This window comes from Lagenorhynchus albirostris, chromosome 11 (assembly GCF_949774975.1).
Source record: "Lagenorhynchus albirostris chromosome 11, mLagAlb1.1, whole genome shotgun sequence".
NCBI lineage: Eukaryota > Metazoa > Chordata > Mammalia > Artiodactyla > Delphinidae > Lagenorhynchus > Lagenorhynchus albirostris.
The window spans coordinates 6075383-6090420 of NC_083105.1; the positions used below are offsets into that span (position 1 = coordinate 6075383).

At 55.5% G+C, this 15038-nt stretch overlaps 1 protein-coding gene across 1 annotated transcript in view; it reads left to right on the forward strand.

Annotated features, from left to right (window-relative positions):
* The window catches only part of EFCAB6 (EF-hand calcium binding domain 6), a 227724-nt gene extending 217638 nt beyond the window's left edge, over positions 1-10086 (forward strand). Inside the window, 5 exon segments of the mRNA XM_060164691.1 lie at positions 368-598; positions 1897-2050; positions 4125-4309; positions 7009-7158; positions 9784-10086. Of these exon segments, the coding sequence (XP_060020674.1) occupies positions 368-598; positions 1897-2050; positions 4125-4309; positions 7009-7158; positions 9784-9906 (843 nt within the window). The 3' untranslated portion in view covers positions 9907-10086.
* The last annotated feature ends 4952 nt before the right edge of the window (positions 10087-15038 follow it).

Below are 15038 nucleotides of genomic sequence, written 5' to 3' on the forward strand. Positions count from 1 at the left end.
TTCGAGGAGCAGGAAGGAGCCTGGCTGGGCTCCTGGGAGCGAGGTGGGCTGCGACTTGATTTGCATTTTCTCCTAAAACATTCTTCTGTCCTGCAGCTCAGTCTCTGTGACCACTCACAAGACTTAATGGCCTTAACGTGCTCGCTAAGGGCCCAATTCAATTAAAAAGTGTCCTGCAGAAGCCACCCACGATCTTCCCGTCTGCTTTCCCGGGAAGCCGCAGCCGGATGGGCGTTTTTCTTTTTTCAATTTTTCATTTGACGTGGGCCCTGGACCCCTGCGGAGGAGAGCGCCTCTTCGCTGGCTTCTTCCTCACTTCTGAGGGTTTGCCACTAACCCTGGGAGGTAACCTCTGCTTCTTTGCCAGTTTGATAGGCTCTGGGACCAGATGCCCGTCGACGCCAAGGGAAGGCTGCAATACCTGGACTTCCTCAGGAGCTTCAGCTCGGAGAAGGCGGCCCCGCCGCCGGCCCCGGGCGCCTCGGCCAAGGCGCAGAGAGGGTGCGGCGTCCCCGAGGTCTCAGAGAGAAGCAGGTCTGCAGGGTCGTCACCCACTCGAGACCTGAAAGCAGGGTCCAAACCGCGGAGTCACCCCTGCGTGAGTTCCCGTCTCGCAGCATCTAACTGGGTCCACATCCCGCGGGGCTGGGGTCCTAGTGTCCCCACAGGGTGTGGGTGACCGAGAAGGTGGCCAGGGTGAGCCTGGGGCGGGGGGCTCAGAGGAGAGCCACTGGTGGGTCCTCTCAGTCACCTGCCTGGGAGGGGAGGTAACTGTGGGCACGGGGGTGTGGGAGGGAAGAGTAAAGAGGGTTCAGAGCAGGGAGGGACCTTGGGGGCGGGGGCGGCATGTCAGCCACACGGAGGGCATCATCTCGGACGAACACAGATGCCCCGGGGTGGACAGCCCCGCCGTGGGCCACAGGACCCGCAAGGTAAGTGTTGTCACACCCGTTCTACGGTTGAAGATACGAGGCTCTAAGAAGGGTCCTCGTGAGTTCAGGTCGCTTGTTAGACACAGAGAGAGCTGATTTCAAACCCAGGCCTGTCTGACCGCACGGCCCTGGACCTGGGCCGAGCCGCCCTGGCCTGGGATGGGGAGAGGGGCTCAGCCTCGCTGAGGCTCCCCTTCCTCTGCAAGAAGCTTGACGGTGTCTCCAGGGGAGGGTTGTTGAGGGGATGCCGGCGGGCACAGGAGCACGCCCACCGCCGAGCCTCGTGCACGGCGAGCGCTCATTCATTCCTTGGGCCTTCGGTCAACACGTGTTTATCGCACGCCTACCACGTGCGGAGAATGAACACAGGTCCCTGCCCTTGTGGAGTTTATGACCTTGGGGGTGATGGGCAAGAGGAGTGAACATGTAAGGAAAGTATTGAGTGAGTTAAAGATGGTGTATGGAGCAGAATGAAGCATCCCGAAGGCATCCACGCCTCAGTCCCCGGAACCTGTCATGTGTACCTTACATGGCGAGGGGCAGTCAAGGTTGCAGAGGGAGTTAAAGTTGCTAATCGGCTGACTGCAAGACAAGATTGTCCCCGAGTGTCCGGGGGCCCGAGGTAATCACATGGGCCGGTCACTGGGGACACAGAGGCAGAAGGGTCATACTGGAGAGATGCAGTCTGGGGGAGACCCACCCAGCATTGCAGCTTTGAAGGTGAGGGACGGGGCCACAGGTCAAGGAATGTGGAGGCCTCCAGAAGCCAGAAAGGGCCGGCTATATATTTGTTTCCAAACCTGTTTCTGTTAAAATGGTAACATTACCGTTTTTGTTTTGTTTTTCATTTTATTTCTGAAAATAATGCTGCCTGTGAAATTGTGCGCCTGAGTCCTATCTGTGAGTTTCTCTTATTACTTCCACGTGGAATCTCAGGTTACAAGACAGTTTTCTATCTTGCTAGACCCCCGCGAGCACGACCCCGCCGCTGCAGAACTGCGAGCCCGTGGAGAATAAGCTGCGGAAGAAGATCCAGGGCTGCTGGCGCGAGTTCCTGCGAGAGTGCCAGGAGAGGGACGCCAACAAGCAGGGCGAGATCCCCGCCACGGAGTTCCAGGGTGCGTCCCGTTCCCTTTCCCCCTGGGGATACAGGGTCACCTCCCAGCACAAGTCCACTCCTCATGGTGGCGGCGGGGGAGTGACACAACAGGGACCCAGCGGGGAGCACCTCGATAAACCCCCAGTATGGGGGACAAGGACTCCTAACGCCTCAGCCCCTACCAGGCAGGTCCACACCTTCCTGATCAGGTCAGCACGCGAAACCGCGGCGGGGGGGGGAGTTGTGGTCTCTGGGCAGGTTGTAAATGGTGACAGACTTGGAGAGCTGAGGGAGGTGGGACATGGGCAGGGCGCAGGGGACAGCTGGGGACCCAGCTCTGCCCTGTTGATTTGATTTTCGCCGTGTAGCACTTGGGTAGTCTTGAAATAAGACCAGTTAGACGTACACTCCCACTAATTGTTGCATACTGTTTACACAACCTTTCACATTACAGGAAAACCTGACCAGGTCACTCCTCTGCTTAAAAGCCCCCTCAGCCCATCCCCCACCCCCGCCGTCTTTAATATATGGACCCCTTTTAAAGGAAAGCATTTTTCCTGAGAACCTCCTATATCAACATAAACTACTTTTATGGTGTCAACTCTTTAAGTGAACAGCTCCTACCTCGCCCCCCCAAAAAAAACACTTATGAGTTAAATATAAAAATTTGAAATCTGTTATAATTAAACGATGTGACATTGATTTGATGTGACATGTCTCGCTGAAACGAAATCACCAGTGTGGGTTTCAACGCACGTTGGCGTCCCACTTGTTTTTTAGTTAATTCTTTTGATTTTGAGCATGACGAACCCTAACTTGCGGTTCTTCATCATCATCACCATCATCACTGTTTTTCTTTTTAACCGTGAACTCCCGTAAGCGCCCCATCCACGGCTCTGACAGTGCATCCAAAGTTCAGTGCTCTGAAAAAAAAAAAAACACTGATTAATTTTCAGAAGTCATTCTGTATTTTCTGTACGTGTTGGATGGCCTTCTGCAAGTTAGAACCTCCAAGGCATCTAGTGGCCATTCCCTTGGGTCCCCCCGCCCATGTCCTGGGTGCACCGTGCCCTCCTACTGCTTTCCTCTGTGCAAAGGCAAAGACACCTGTTTGCACAAGCGCAGCAGCGTCTTCTGGGCTGCGCTGGTTTGAAGACATCATGTCTATAAATCCCACATCCGCTGGTTTTCCTCACTAACCTCTACAGTTAATGCAGCACAGTGTTCCACTCCCAGAAACCTTGTTGCCTTCGTGATGTCCAGTGGAAGTCTCAGCTCACTCACCTTAAACTAAAATCCTTATCCTACCTCTCTTCCAATTACGCGTCGTGACTCCAAAAGAAGCTTCGGCTGTATACCTAGTAAAAGACTGAGCACGTGTATGAGTGCAAAGCAAGGGGGTGTTGACTCCTGACATTGCCACCTCAGGGCAGCCAGGAGGACTCCCCAGTGCGGCATCGACGTGACCCTAGTCAGAAGGCCAGACACAAACCCTCACATTGCGTGGCGGTTGTCTCTTCCAGGAGGTCCCTGTGTTCCAGGATACACATTTCAGATCATTAAGGTGAAACTCAAAATGCAGAAATTGGTGTAGCCTGGGAGACCCTTGGGAGCGCATCTCGGAAGCACAGTTGGAAAATGCTTGCTCGGGGGCCAAGTCTGAATCCCTGACCCCCAGTCGGGCCCCTGCCGGACTCAACCCCAGCACATGGAACCTTCCCTTCTCCCCTCCTGCCCGGCTCTGCCCCGACTCCCGTCTGCTGGGACCATCCCTCTGCCTTCTCCCCGCCTGCGTTCGTAAGCCCCATGGTGTCGTGTCCGTACTGCCGTGACCACAGTGACGGTGACCGTGCAAAGCCAGGCCGGCAGGCAAAGCCTGGACCGAGGGGGCCCAGCAGGACGCGGGTCCCCTCCCTCCTTGCCGCACTTACCTCGTCGCGTGCCTGTGTGTTTCCATATCTGTCCGGCCACCAGCCATGACCTGTGAAGCAGGCACAGGGCGTCTCAGCCAGTGACGAGTGAGTGAATGAAGGCGTGATCAAACGAACGAGTGAACCGACCGCCACCAACTGAACTGACGTGTTTGCCTTTAGCTCTCGTGGAGAAATTCAACCTGGGCGTAAACAGAGATGAGTGCCGGCAGCTCATCGACAAGTACGACTTAAAGAACAACGGGAGGTTTGCTTATTGTAACTTCATTCAGAGCTACGTCCTCCTGTTAAAAGCAAAGGAAACCTCGCTGATGCAGAGAATGAAACTGCAGAAGGCGACTAAAATGGTACGTGGATCGTCCAGAGGAAAGGGGTGGGGCTGGGGCTGAACGGGCTTCCTTCATTTTTCTCAGTTCTGCCTAAATCCCATTGTCTCACTTCATACAAACGGTGGCCCCATAAGGGCCTGGAGACCCCAGACTGGGAACCAGCAGCCTGGATCCCAGGTTCTCAAACTGGCTGGGTGGCACATGCCCGCGGGCACCTCTGTGTGGCGAGCGTCGGGGAGAGTGTCAGCGGCTCACACGGCCACCAGGAGCGGGGGGTCTCGGTCAGTTCACTGGAGAGGCAGGTGGGGTGGGGCCACAGCAAAGGGAAGCGCCTGTAACTTACACATCACCGCCGGTTCACTCCTCAACTGTCTGAGACGGGCTGGCCTTGCTCCTGGTGTGGGCGGCCAGTCGCAGAGCCTTTCTCTTTCTTGCGTAAACTACACCCGTGATGCATGTCTACAGTTCTCTTCTCGTTTCCTTGAAGAGGAATGAGACCCTAAAGATGCTTAAATGGCAACTGGAGGGCCTGTGCCCTAGATTTTTACCTTTTTTCTTAATCGTTTGTCATTTTATGATTCTCACCCACACCCACTTCAGCCACGCTGTTCACGGACTCACCTTTCTCGAGTCTTTCCACAGCATGAAGTAGAACAAGCCTTTTTCACACTCATATTCCATCACCTATAACGCTGAATTCAGTTACATTGAATTAAACAAGTACAACCGTCCTTGTCAACCTGGGAGCAAACACAGCTGAAACCAGCTGCTGTAGGGCTCAGCTGCGGGGACCAGAGGTGTGGGGCAGACCTGACAGCATAGGTGGCGGCTTAAGACTGCTGGCGGCTTAGCCCAGCAAACAGTGGATTCCACAGCAGAACTTTCCATGCAGCCGAATTTGTCATTTTGTGCTAAATCGGGCCCCATCTTAGCATAGTTTCTAGTTTAGCCAAGCAAAGGCTTAGGCCAAGGTAAGGAAGTAAAACTTAACCTTAAGACAATTCTTTCTCTAGCTCAGCTTTTCCGTGAGTGGAGAAAACACTGTCCTTGGTGGGTCGTCAGGGGACACAGGAACATAGCTGGAGAACCATGGAGACCACACAGCCTTCAAGGCTCCCCCAGCTCTGGCCCTCCTCCACCTCTCCCGGCCTCAGCTCCCCCTTCTGTAAATGAGGGGAGGCGTGCTGAGCCCCTGGGCAGATGTCCCAGCTCGCCTCTGTGTGCCACTGCCTCGCCCCCCAGCTCCGGTCTTTCACCCAGACGTGCCCACAGCCTCCGCTCTGCGGCTTAGGCTAGTCCTGTCTTACATCCTGGGCATGATTGACAAGGAGGTGAGACTCCCCGGGAGCCTTTCCCAGGAGAGAGTGTGGCCAGGGCCTGCCCCTGCTCCTGCCCCTGCCTGGTCCCCGTGCCAGTCCCCGTCCCCTCTGCAGGCTGTCCAGGCCCCACCATGCCTGTCTGCCGGCAGAGTAGCTGAAAGGGCCGTTGCCTTTTCTAGTGCTTTGGGGGCTTTCTACAACTTTGACAGCAGAGACACCCTCTGTGGAAGTGAGCTGGGGCTTTGCTTTGGGGGGCTCTTCTAGAGGACTTCTGGAGGGGTTGGTGTACAGGGCTGGGATGGGAAACCCTTTCTCAGGCTAAGCTTGGGTGTGGGAAGGGCAAGTGCGCATACAATCCCTTCTCTTCCGTGCATGCCGACCAGCTGATTGGATAAATTGGCAGCTAACGAAGCTATAGGGTATCTGGTTTCTATCATAGGTGCTAAATGATACAAAAATTGAAAGCAGTTTAACTTTGTGCTAATTTGTTTCATGTAGTGCCATGTTAAAAATTAAACTTTCCCGGGGCTTCCCTGGTGGCGCAGTAGTTGAGAGTCCACCTGCCGATGCAGGGGACACGGGTTCGTGCCCCGGTCCGGGAAGATCCCACATGCCGCGGAGCGGCTGGGCCCGTGAGCCATGGCCGCTGAGCCTGCGTGTCCGGAGCCTGTGCTCCGCAACGGGAGAGGCCACAACAGTGAGAGGCCTGTGTACCGCAAAAAAAAAAAAACTAAACTAAACTTCCCCCAAATGTGTTACACATGACTGCCTAAAGTCCACCTCTGTGATACTCAGATGTGCTTTGGGGCTAAAACGTGCTAAAATATCTTGTTTCCAATCTAATAAATAGCATCTAAATGAAATAATCATAGTGTAGTGTACTGTCTAATCACTAGATATAATTACAACCTTGTGATTTTTTTAAAAAACTCTCTTCATTTTAAGAACGTACTAGAAGACCCCAGCTGAATCTCTTTTTTTTCCCTCAGACTGTTTTGAAATTGGCCGGTTATCTGCCTGTCTCTCCCCTCAAGTACGTGGGGAGGGGCTCCCCGGGAGGCAGCCTGGCAGGTGTTGGTGTCAAGCGGAGCCTCCCTGAGCCTCCATTTCCCAATCCAGGAAATGGGGCTGTGGAGACCTACCTTCCTCCCAGGGTGGGGGAGGAGCGGAAGGAGGCGCACAGGCGATGCTGTTTGTGATCATTCCACACATAGACTTGAAATGTGCGCTTGCTGACTCCATCCTAGCTGGGAGCGTGGGGTGGGGAGTGAGCAGGGGGCCAAGACGACAGGAGCTGGCAGCCCTCCTCCCTCCCTTCGGGCCATGGCCTGTCCGCTCCATCCTTCCCATCCGAAAGCTCCTTTCTTACCTCCTCTTGGTTTTTGGTTCTTTTCCCAGAAAGAATGCGGTGCTGAGACTTCTTCCTTTTACGCCGCTCTGCTGCGGATTCAACCCCAAATTGTGCGCTGCTGGAGGCCGATGCTGCGCACACTCAAGGCCTACGACGAGGGAAGGACGGGGCTTTTAAGCGTGGCTGATTTCAGGATGGTGAGCACAGCTCTTGTGCGGCTGTGACCTCTGACCAGGAAGCAGTTGCCAAAGGCCCATGGCCAGAAAACCTCCAGAAAGGATCCGCCGGCCCCCAGCGGAAGGCCCGGGTGTGGGCAGCTGTCCCAGACCTCACTTCCCCACTTCCCCCAGGTTGTCAAGGGCCGAGTGCACGTGTCCCTGTGCTGCAGACCCCAGGCTCTCCTCCCTGAAGGTTTCTAGAACCCTGCAGGGACGTCCCGGTGCCAACACCTGAGTGCCGCTGCCCTCGGGGCAGCACGGCAGCTGCTGCGTCTCGCGGAGCCCTGGCTGCACTCCACCCCGCGCCAGGCCAGCCCCCCTCCCAGGTCTTTATGGGGGGAGCCAGCCCCCCTCCCAGGTCTTTATGGGGGGAGCCGGCAGGGTCACAGAGCAGAATGACAGCATCGGGGGGCCGAGGCGGGGTCCCAGGTGTGCGACTCAGGGCCCACAGACCCCAGCCCTGCCTCGCAGGAGCCCCGGGGTCGGCCCTCCCCTCTCCCGCAGCCGCCCTCACGTGGAGGGGCTGCCCACCGCGCACCACACGGTTTGGTAAGCAGCTCTCCCGACAGAACCTGAACCCTGGTGCCTTTCCTGCCCCGCGCAAGTCCAGCATCCACGGAGGAAGGTGATCTGGAGGGAGCGCCTCGCCCGCCACAGCCGCCCCTCTGGAGCAGAACCTCTTCGCTTGGCTTTACCCTGCAGAACCTTGGGAGCGCTTCTCCCAGAGGAAAGAAGCGGCCGCCCTCGAGGGGGACTTAAAACTCCCGCGTTCAGAATAACGTAGAACTCCTCGGATTGGCAGTTTCTTGACCCCCCCTCCTCTCCTCTCTGCATCCCCACCCCGGCCACTGAGGTTCAGAAAATCATTGAGGTCTAGAGCATTAGATTAAAAATCAAATATTACAGCCAGGAAGAAAACTCAGTCAGGACATCACAGAGACAAGGGGTTATGGCCTCAAAAGGCACTTACAAAAAATGTATTCCTTAGACTTATCTGTGCTCAACAGCTAGAAAAAAGTTTTTTAAGTAAAAAAGCTTTTCTTAAATAATAATGTAGGAAGATGAACCGCAGTTGGAGGGCCTGGCGGGGCTGCATTCTCAAGGGCCTCGTGCAAGGCGCTAGAGGGCGAGGGGCCCCCTAGAGCCCCAGTGCCGCGCACGGTGGGTGGGGGCCAGGCCTGTCGCTGGGCCGGGGCCTCCGTGCCCCACAGTGGCAGCCAGCTCACAGCGTTTGTCTTTACTTTGGGGGCAAGTAAAATTCTCAGCCAGAGAAGGGAAGGAAGCGGGTGAGCTTCTGTTAGTCTCCTCGTCTTCAGGTAACTTCCCAGGAATTCGGGGTGGGTGACAGCAGGGAGAGGGCAATAGAAACGGAGACGTTGCCCTCAGCAGAGCCAGAGCCCGAGACCAGATGGGTGCTGGGACCCTCTGGACACCCAGGCTCAGTCGCCTTTTCTGTTCTCAGCCCATCAGCCCCATAGCCAGGCCAGCTGACCTCAGCCCCATGGTCCCGGGCCTGTCCTGCCGGCCCCAGAGGAACGTCGGGCTCTTCTAGCCCCACTTTCTAGCCCCCTCTGAGAAACAAATTATAACACAAAACATAGATGGGGAATGTATAACCTAATCTTTATCTAATAGGGTATCTATCTATTAAAATTTGTCTCAGTTGCACATAACAGAGGTAAAAAAAAAATAACAGCACCTTAAACATGGTAGAAGTTTATTTCTCTCTCACATAAAAGAATCTCAGAGGTAGGAAGTCCAGAGCTGGCGTGGTGGCCGGACAGTCATCGGGGACATCTGTATTTTTTTCTGCTCTCCTCAACACCTGACTTCCTGCCTCAAGGTCGCCTCATGGTCCAAGATGGCTGCTAAAGCCCCAGCATCACTTTCACATTCCAGGCAGCAGAAGAGAGAGAAAGAGGGCACGCCCTTCTTCTTTAGAGACTTCCCAGAAGTCCCGCATAACATTCTCAGTTAGTTTTAACTGGCCAGAACATACCTAACTATAAGAGAAGCTAAGAAATGTCGCCTTTTTTTAGGTGGATCCCAGCAGCCTGAAAATCAGGGTTCTGATAACAGAAGGGGAAAGGGCAATCAGTGTTGGTTGGGCAATAGCAGGCTCTGCCTTGGGCTGTATTACCGTTGGGTCATAATGACTCCCTGCACCCTGCACCTGCGGGCCTGCCCTCCTCCCCGGGTGGCCGCACCCCGAGGCCCCCCTAGCTAAGGCCCTGTGGCCAGGTCTCCCCTCCAGTCCCCTCCTCTCCGTCCATCCTCCTCATCCTGCACGTTGACCAGCCTCACTACCCTTCGGGGAGGCGATTGTGGGAGGGACGGCTAGGGGTAGGGAACCCCAGCGGCTCCCATCTGAAGGGAAGTGCAGGGGTCTTCGTGTCCCGCACCCGTGTTGCTGGACGGAGCTGCCCTGTTGGAGGGGGGCGGGGGGTGGGCAAAGAAGAGGGGTGGGGAGAAGGGAAGCGGGAGAGAGAGCTGCTGGGGGCAACTCTGGAGGTGGGCGGTCCAGGCTCGGGGCGGGAGGAGAGGTGGGCACATGCTTCCTTGAGTGACTCCGAGACCAGCGGGGGATCCCCGTCTCTTCTGCAGGTCCTGAGGCAGTACGGCATCAACCTCTCCGAGGAGGAGTTCTTCCACATTCTGGAGTATTATGACAAGACGCTGTCTTCAAAAATCTCCTACAACGACTTCCTCCACGCCTTCCTTCAGTAGGGGGCCAGCTCTGCGAGCCCAGCGTGGACAGACGGGGACTGCAGGGCCTGTCCCCGAGACTAGTAAAATCTATCATCGGGCTGTCTCACGAACTTCCAGAGTGTCCCCAAAACAGAGCCCACACCCACGCCCGGCCTGCGTCTTTCCGAGGTCATCCCAGGCCCAGCGCTGGGCTCTAGCGTCAGCAGTGGCCTTCCAGAGGGCCTCGGGGCTGCCCCGCTGAGCCTCGGGACCCTCGTTAGTTTGAGCAAATTAAAATGTTAGTCTCTGCAAGAATGATGCGTCTTTCCGAGGTCATCCCAGGCCCAGCGCTGGGCTCTAGCGTCAGCAGTGGCCTTCCAGAGGGCCTCGGGGCTGCCCCGCTGAGCCTCGGGACCCTCGTTAGTTTGAGCAAATTAAAATGTTAGTCTCTGCAAGAATGATGCTTGAGGCTTTAAAGGAACCACCAATGATAAACTTCAAAACTCAGACTTTCTGAAGGTTTTATTCACAAGCGCTTGCTGGGTGCCTCAGGGACGCCACAGCACTTCCTCCACCTGGGTCACATCTGTGCCCCTGCTGGGCTTGTCCACAGGGCCGCCTCTCGTCACGGAGCCTGACGTCACGGAGGAGCAGCCGGCATCTACGTCAGGCCCCATGTGTTCTTTGGGGGCTCAGCCTTTCCAGGGCCCGGCTGAGCTGACCGCTGATTGGAGCCACCCACCAGCGCCCATTGCGGGAGGGACTCTTGCTTGGACACAACAGGGTGTGACAAGCTGAGAGAAGTTTTAAATTGCCGCAGTCCTTTCCACCCATCACGAAGAAGATGGAAGGGAGACAGTTTGCTGCCTCCTGGAAAGTTCTGGAAGGAACAGAAGAGGCAGGCAAGAGAGCTGCCCCTGAGCTGTGTGACCCCGGGCTGTCAGGGAGGGGTGGGGGCAAGGAGCCTCCACTGTCACCCTGAGCAACACACAAGCAACACGCGGCCAGCGGACCTCATGTCCCTCAGAGGGACGCCCGGCCAGCGCCCGCCGCGGCCCCAGCCACTGGAGGGCGGGTTCCCCAGGGCCTGGGCAGCGGCCTTGGCTTCTCCTCCCCTTTCCTGTCGTCACTGCCATGGCCACGCCTCCTCCTTTCCCTGCTCCCACGGGACACAGACACGGCTGCTGACCAGGGAAGGAGTCAAATGTTCAACCAGAGACCACGGGAGCTCTTAGGAAGCCAGACCAGAGCTGACCTCCTGTGAGCCCTGCTGGCTGCACAGCCACTCCAGCGGGCCGGGTGGGGTCTCCGTCCCCAGTGGAGAGATGGAGACCCTGAGGCCCAGGTGGAGGAGGGAAGGACGCCCTCTGGGGTGCCTGAGGAGTGAGGACATGGCTCCTTGCTTCCTGCTCCTCAGCCAGGCACCCCGCAGCCCGGCAAGGGGCATCGGGGACCGGGCTGAGGAGGTCTGGCTGGGCCAGGACTGCGGAGGCCCCCAGATCCCAGAGAACCTGGGGGCCCTGGAGGAGGCTCAGGGGATGAAGATGCCCACTGCGGGGGGGTGGGGGTGTGTGTGTGTGAAGGGGTAGGGGTTGCCCCGAGGGCAGGCTGAGTTCAGGGAGGAGGGAGGGAGGGGCCGTGGTCCCTGCTGGCCCCAAGTCTGTGCTGTGGAACAGGAACGCCCTCGGCCCCAGCAGCTCTTCTTTCTAAGGGGCGGGGGTGGGAGGATGCCCTGCCTTTGTGCCCCTGCCCCAGCATTCGGGGCCCCACCTGTGTGCCTGGCTTCAACCTTCTTGAGATGCCGCTCACACTGTGCACCTGCTCCTCAGGGAATGCTAACTTGTCCTTCAAAACTCAGTGCAGGGCTTCCCTGGTGGCGCAGTAATTGAGAATCTGCCTGCCAAGGCAGGGGACATGGGTTCGAGCCCTGGTCTGGGAAGATCCCACATGCCGCGGAGCAACTGGGGCCATGAGCCACAACTACTGAGCCTGCGCATCTGGAGCCTGTGCTCTGCAACAAAAGAGGCCGCAATAGTGAGAGGCCCGCACACCGTGATGAAGAGTGGCCCCCACTTGCCACAACTAGAGAAAGCCCTCGCACAGAAACGAAGACCCAACACAGCAAAACTTAAGTAAGTAATTAATTTAAAAAAAACCAAAAACTCAGTGCGGAGCTGCCTCTTACAGGAAGCCTTCCTGACTTCCCCAGGCTGAGCTGCGCATTTCGTCTGATGCTGTTCAGCAGCCTGTGGGTCTGTCGTTGAGGGACTTAGGGGGCCTCCAGGTCAAGAAGGGGCTCAAGAGGCAAGTGGCTCATCCTGACACAGAAGCGGGACTCAGTGGGGTCACAACTGGCCACCAGCCCTCCTGAAACATTCTCAGAGTAGTTTTGGTGTCAGTGAGATGGGGGTTCCAGTTCCAGCTCTACCATGACACTCAGCCAAGTCACTTCACCCCTCTGAGTCTCACTTTCTACATCTGTAAAATGGGCAATCACAACCCCCTCTCAGAGGACATTGTGAGGACCACATGTGGAAAGAGTTTGGCTCTGCAGTGGGGTTTTCTCTCGGAGTTAGAGCTTCCGAGCTGAGGGTTGCAGGCGAGTGGGCTGTTAGCCACCCTCTCCCTTAACCCCAGAAGAGGTGGGGCAGCTGCTTTCCCAATGCCTGGCCCTTTCAAGCTTGAGTCAAGAGAGCAGGGCTGGACTGAGGATCAGGGTGTCCAGCTGCCCCCTGTTCATCCCCTGGCCCCTGTGCAACTTCCCTCTCTGGCTGAGCCTCCATTTCCGCATCTGCAAAATGAAGATAACCCCGCTTCCCTCGGGCTCGTCCTCCAGTCGGTCTGTGCCCAGCCCCACGAGTCAAACACAAACCTGTCTCCTAGAACCCCCAACAAGGTAGGTCAGAGACAATCAAAAGAGAGGCGGTCAGGGCTGGTGGGGGGAGCCCTAGGTATGGGAACCCGAAGAGCCCTGGCCCTACACCTAGAGCTGGACTTCGGGACAGAATTTCAGCAAGGGGTTGAGGGAGGGTTTCAGCTGAGTGCCCTCAGAGTCAATGCTGGGAGGCCAAGAGGGCTGGGCCATTTCCCAAAGGCAGTACCGTGCTCCCAGCCGGGACCACCCGTCCCCTCCCTCTCCTCTTTCCTGGGTCCTTGTATCCCGATCAGGTGTCTTCAGGTGGGCACCCTTCCCAGAGCCAGGCCCAGCTGGGAGCAACAGCCCTTCTGGATCCTACTGTGTTGAAAGAACTGAGTGCCCATTTTTCCACCCCAGTAGAACTCATATTAAAGCAAATGGCCCTATTTGTCTCCCCATCATGTATCCATGTCCCTTGCTTTTGACCTTGAAGTTCCTATTGCTAACTAATGTCTATTTCCCCAGTCCTTGAAGCCACACTCAGCCACGTGACTTGTTTTGGACAATGAGCTGTTAGCAAGCATGACACAACAGAGGTTTGAGAAGCACCTGTGGTTTTGGGATTTGAGATGCAGAGAGCTGGAAAGAGCGTCACTCCCACCTGTATGAGAAGAGAAAAGCTGGACAAAATGCAAGTTAACAGCTTTTCTTAAACCCACCTGAGAATGGAGCTCGGCGCAAACAATTCACTAAAGTCTAGAGATAGACAGGTGCCTGCAGGGAGAAACAAGACCCAAGCATTTGCTTACCTGGGATAGACATCACAGCATACCGTATAAGCCAGTAAGAGGATTCAGCTGGACATTTTTAACAGATTGCTCAAAACCAAATGTGGGCTAGCCTGAGAATGTGAAGGCCCTGGGGGCTCTGACACAGGAGTTTGCATCCTCCGGGAACCTCACCAGGTGCTCACAGAGATCAGGGAGGATCCAGAGAAAGCTTCCTCTGTCCCTGTCCCCGCAGCGGTGTGGCCGGAAGAGGGTACCAGCAGCCACTGCTGAAACTCTGCCAGAACCCATCTCCCCATCCCTCGAAGGGAGCAGAAAGCTCCCTATGCAGAGAAAAGGACAGAAAACCCTAGCCTGAGGGCACCGGTCAGAACCCAGTGCAGGCGACGGGGCAGAACAAGCTCTACTCCTGGAGGTGGAGGGGGGCAGAAATATATGCTAAGCCCTGTATTACATCTGCAGGAGGGGCAGGGCGCTCATGAAGGCTCACAGTCTGCAAGGCCGAATCAGAACCTCAGAGAAGACCCCACCCCATCCTCTACCACCACACCAACAATCATCAAATAAAATGAAAGGTGAAACAGCTAGGAGAGTCACAGGAGCCCATCGCTCCAGGGAGCAGCACAAAGGGAGACCCAAAGGCAAGCTGCGAGCAAAATTCAATGCAGCCCAACTCCTGACACGATCAACCCAAGCCCCACACTAAAGTCCTAACAGAAAGAAAGACATAGTCTTCTCCAAGCGTAAAGAATACTTACCTCAGCATCTACTGTTCTATTGTATCAGAGGTTAGCAAGTCACAACCAGTGGACCAAATAGGGCCTGTGGCTTATTTTCATACAGTCTATGAGCTAAGAATGATTTTCACATTTTTAAAAGGTTGGAGGAGGAGAAAGAGAATAAGAGCAAGAAGGACAAGAATCGACAGACTGTATGTAGCCCACAACGCCTAAAATATTTTCCGTCTGACCTTCTACAAAAAAAGTTCGCTGACTTCTGCTATACAACTGTCCAGCTTTCAATAAAAAATTATGAGGCATACCAAAGGGCAATTAAAAGAAAAAAAATAAACAGTGAAGAGACAAAGCAGTCATCAGAATGAGACTCGGGGCCTTCCCTGGTGGCGCAGTGGTTGAGAGTCCGCCTGCCAACGCAGGGGACATGGGTTCGTTTCCCGGTCCAGGAGGATCCCACATGCTGCGGAGCAGCTGGACCCGTGAGCCATGGCCGCTGGGCCTGTGCGTCCGGAGCCTGTGCTCCACAACGGGAGAGGCCACAATGGTGAGAGGCCCGCGTACTGCAAAAAAAAAAAAGAATGAGACTCAGATTTGGCACAGATTTTAAACTATCAGAAAAGAAATTTAAAATAATAAATTTGTATGTTAAAGCTCTAGCAGAAAAAGTAGACAACACATATAATCAGACAGGAAGTTTCAGCAGAGAGGTGGAAACTGTAAGAATCAAATTGAAATCTTAGAAATGAAAAACAGTAACAAAGATAATGATTGCCTTTGACAGACGCATCA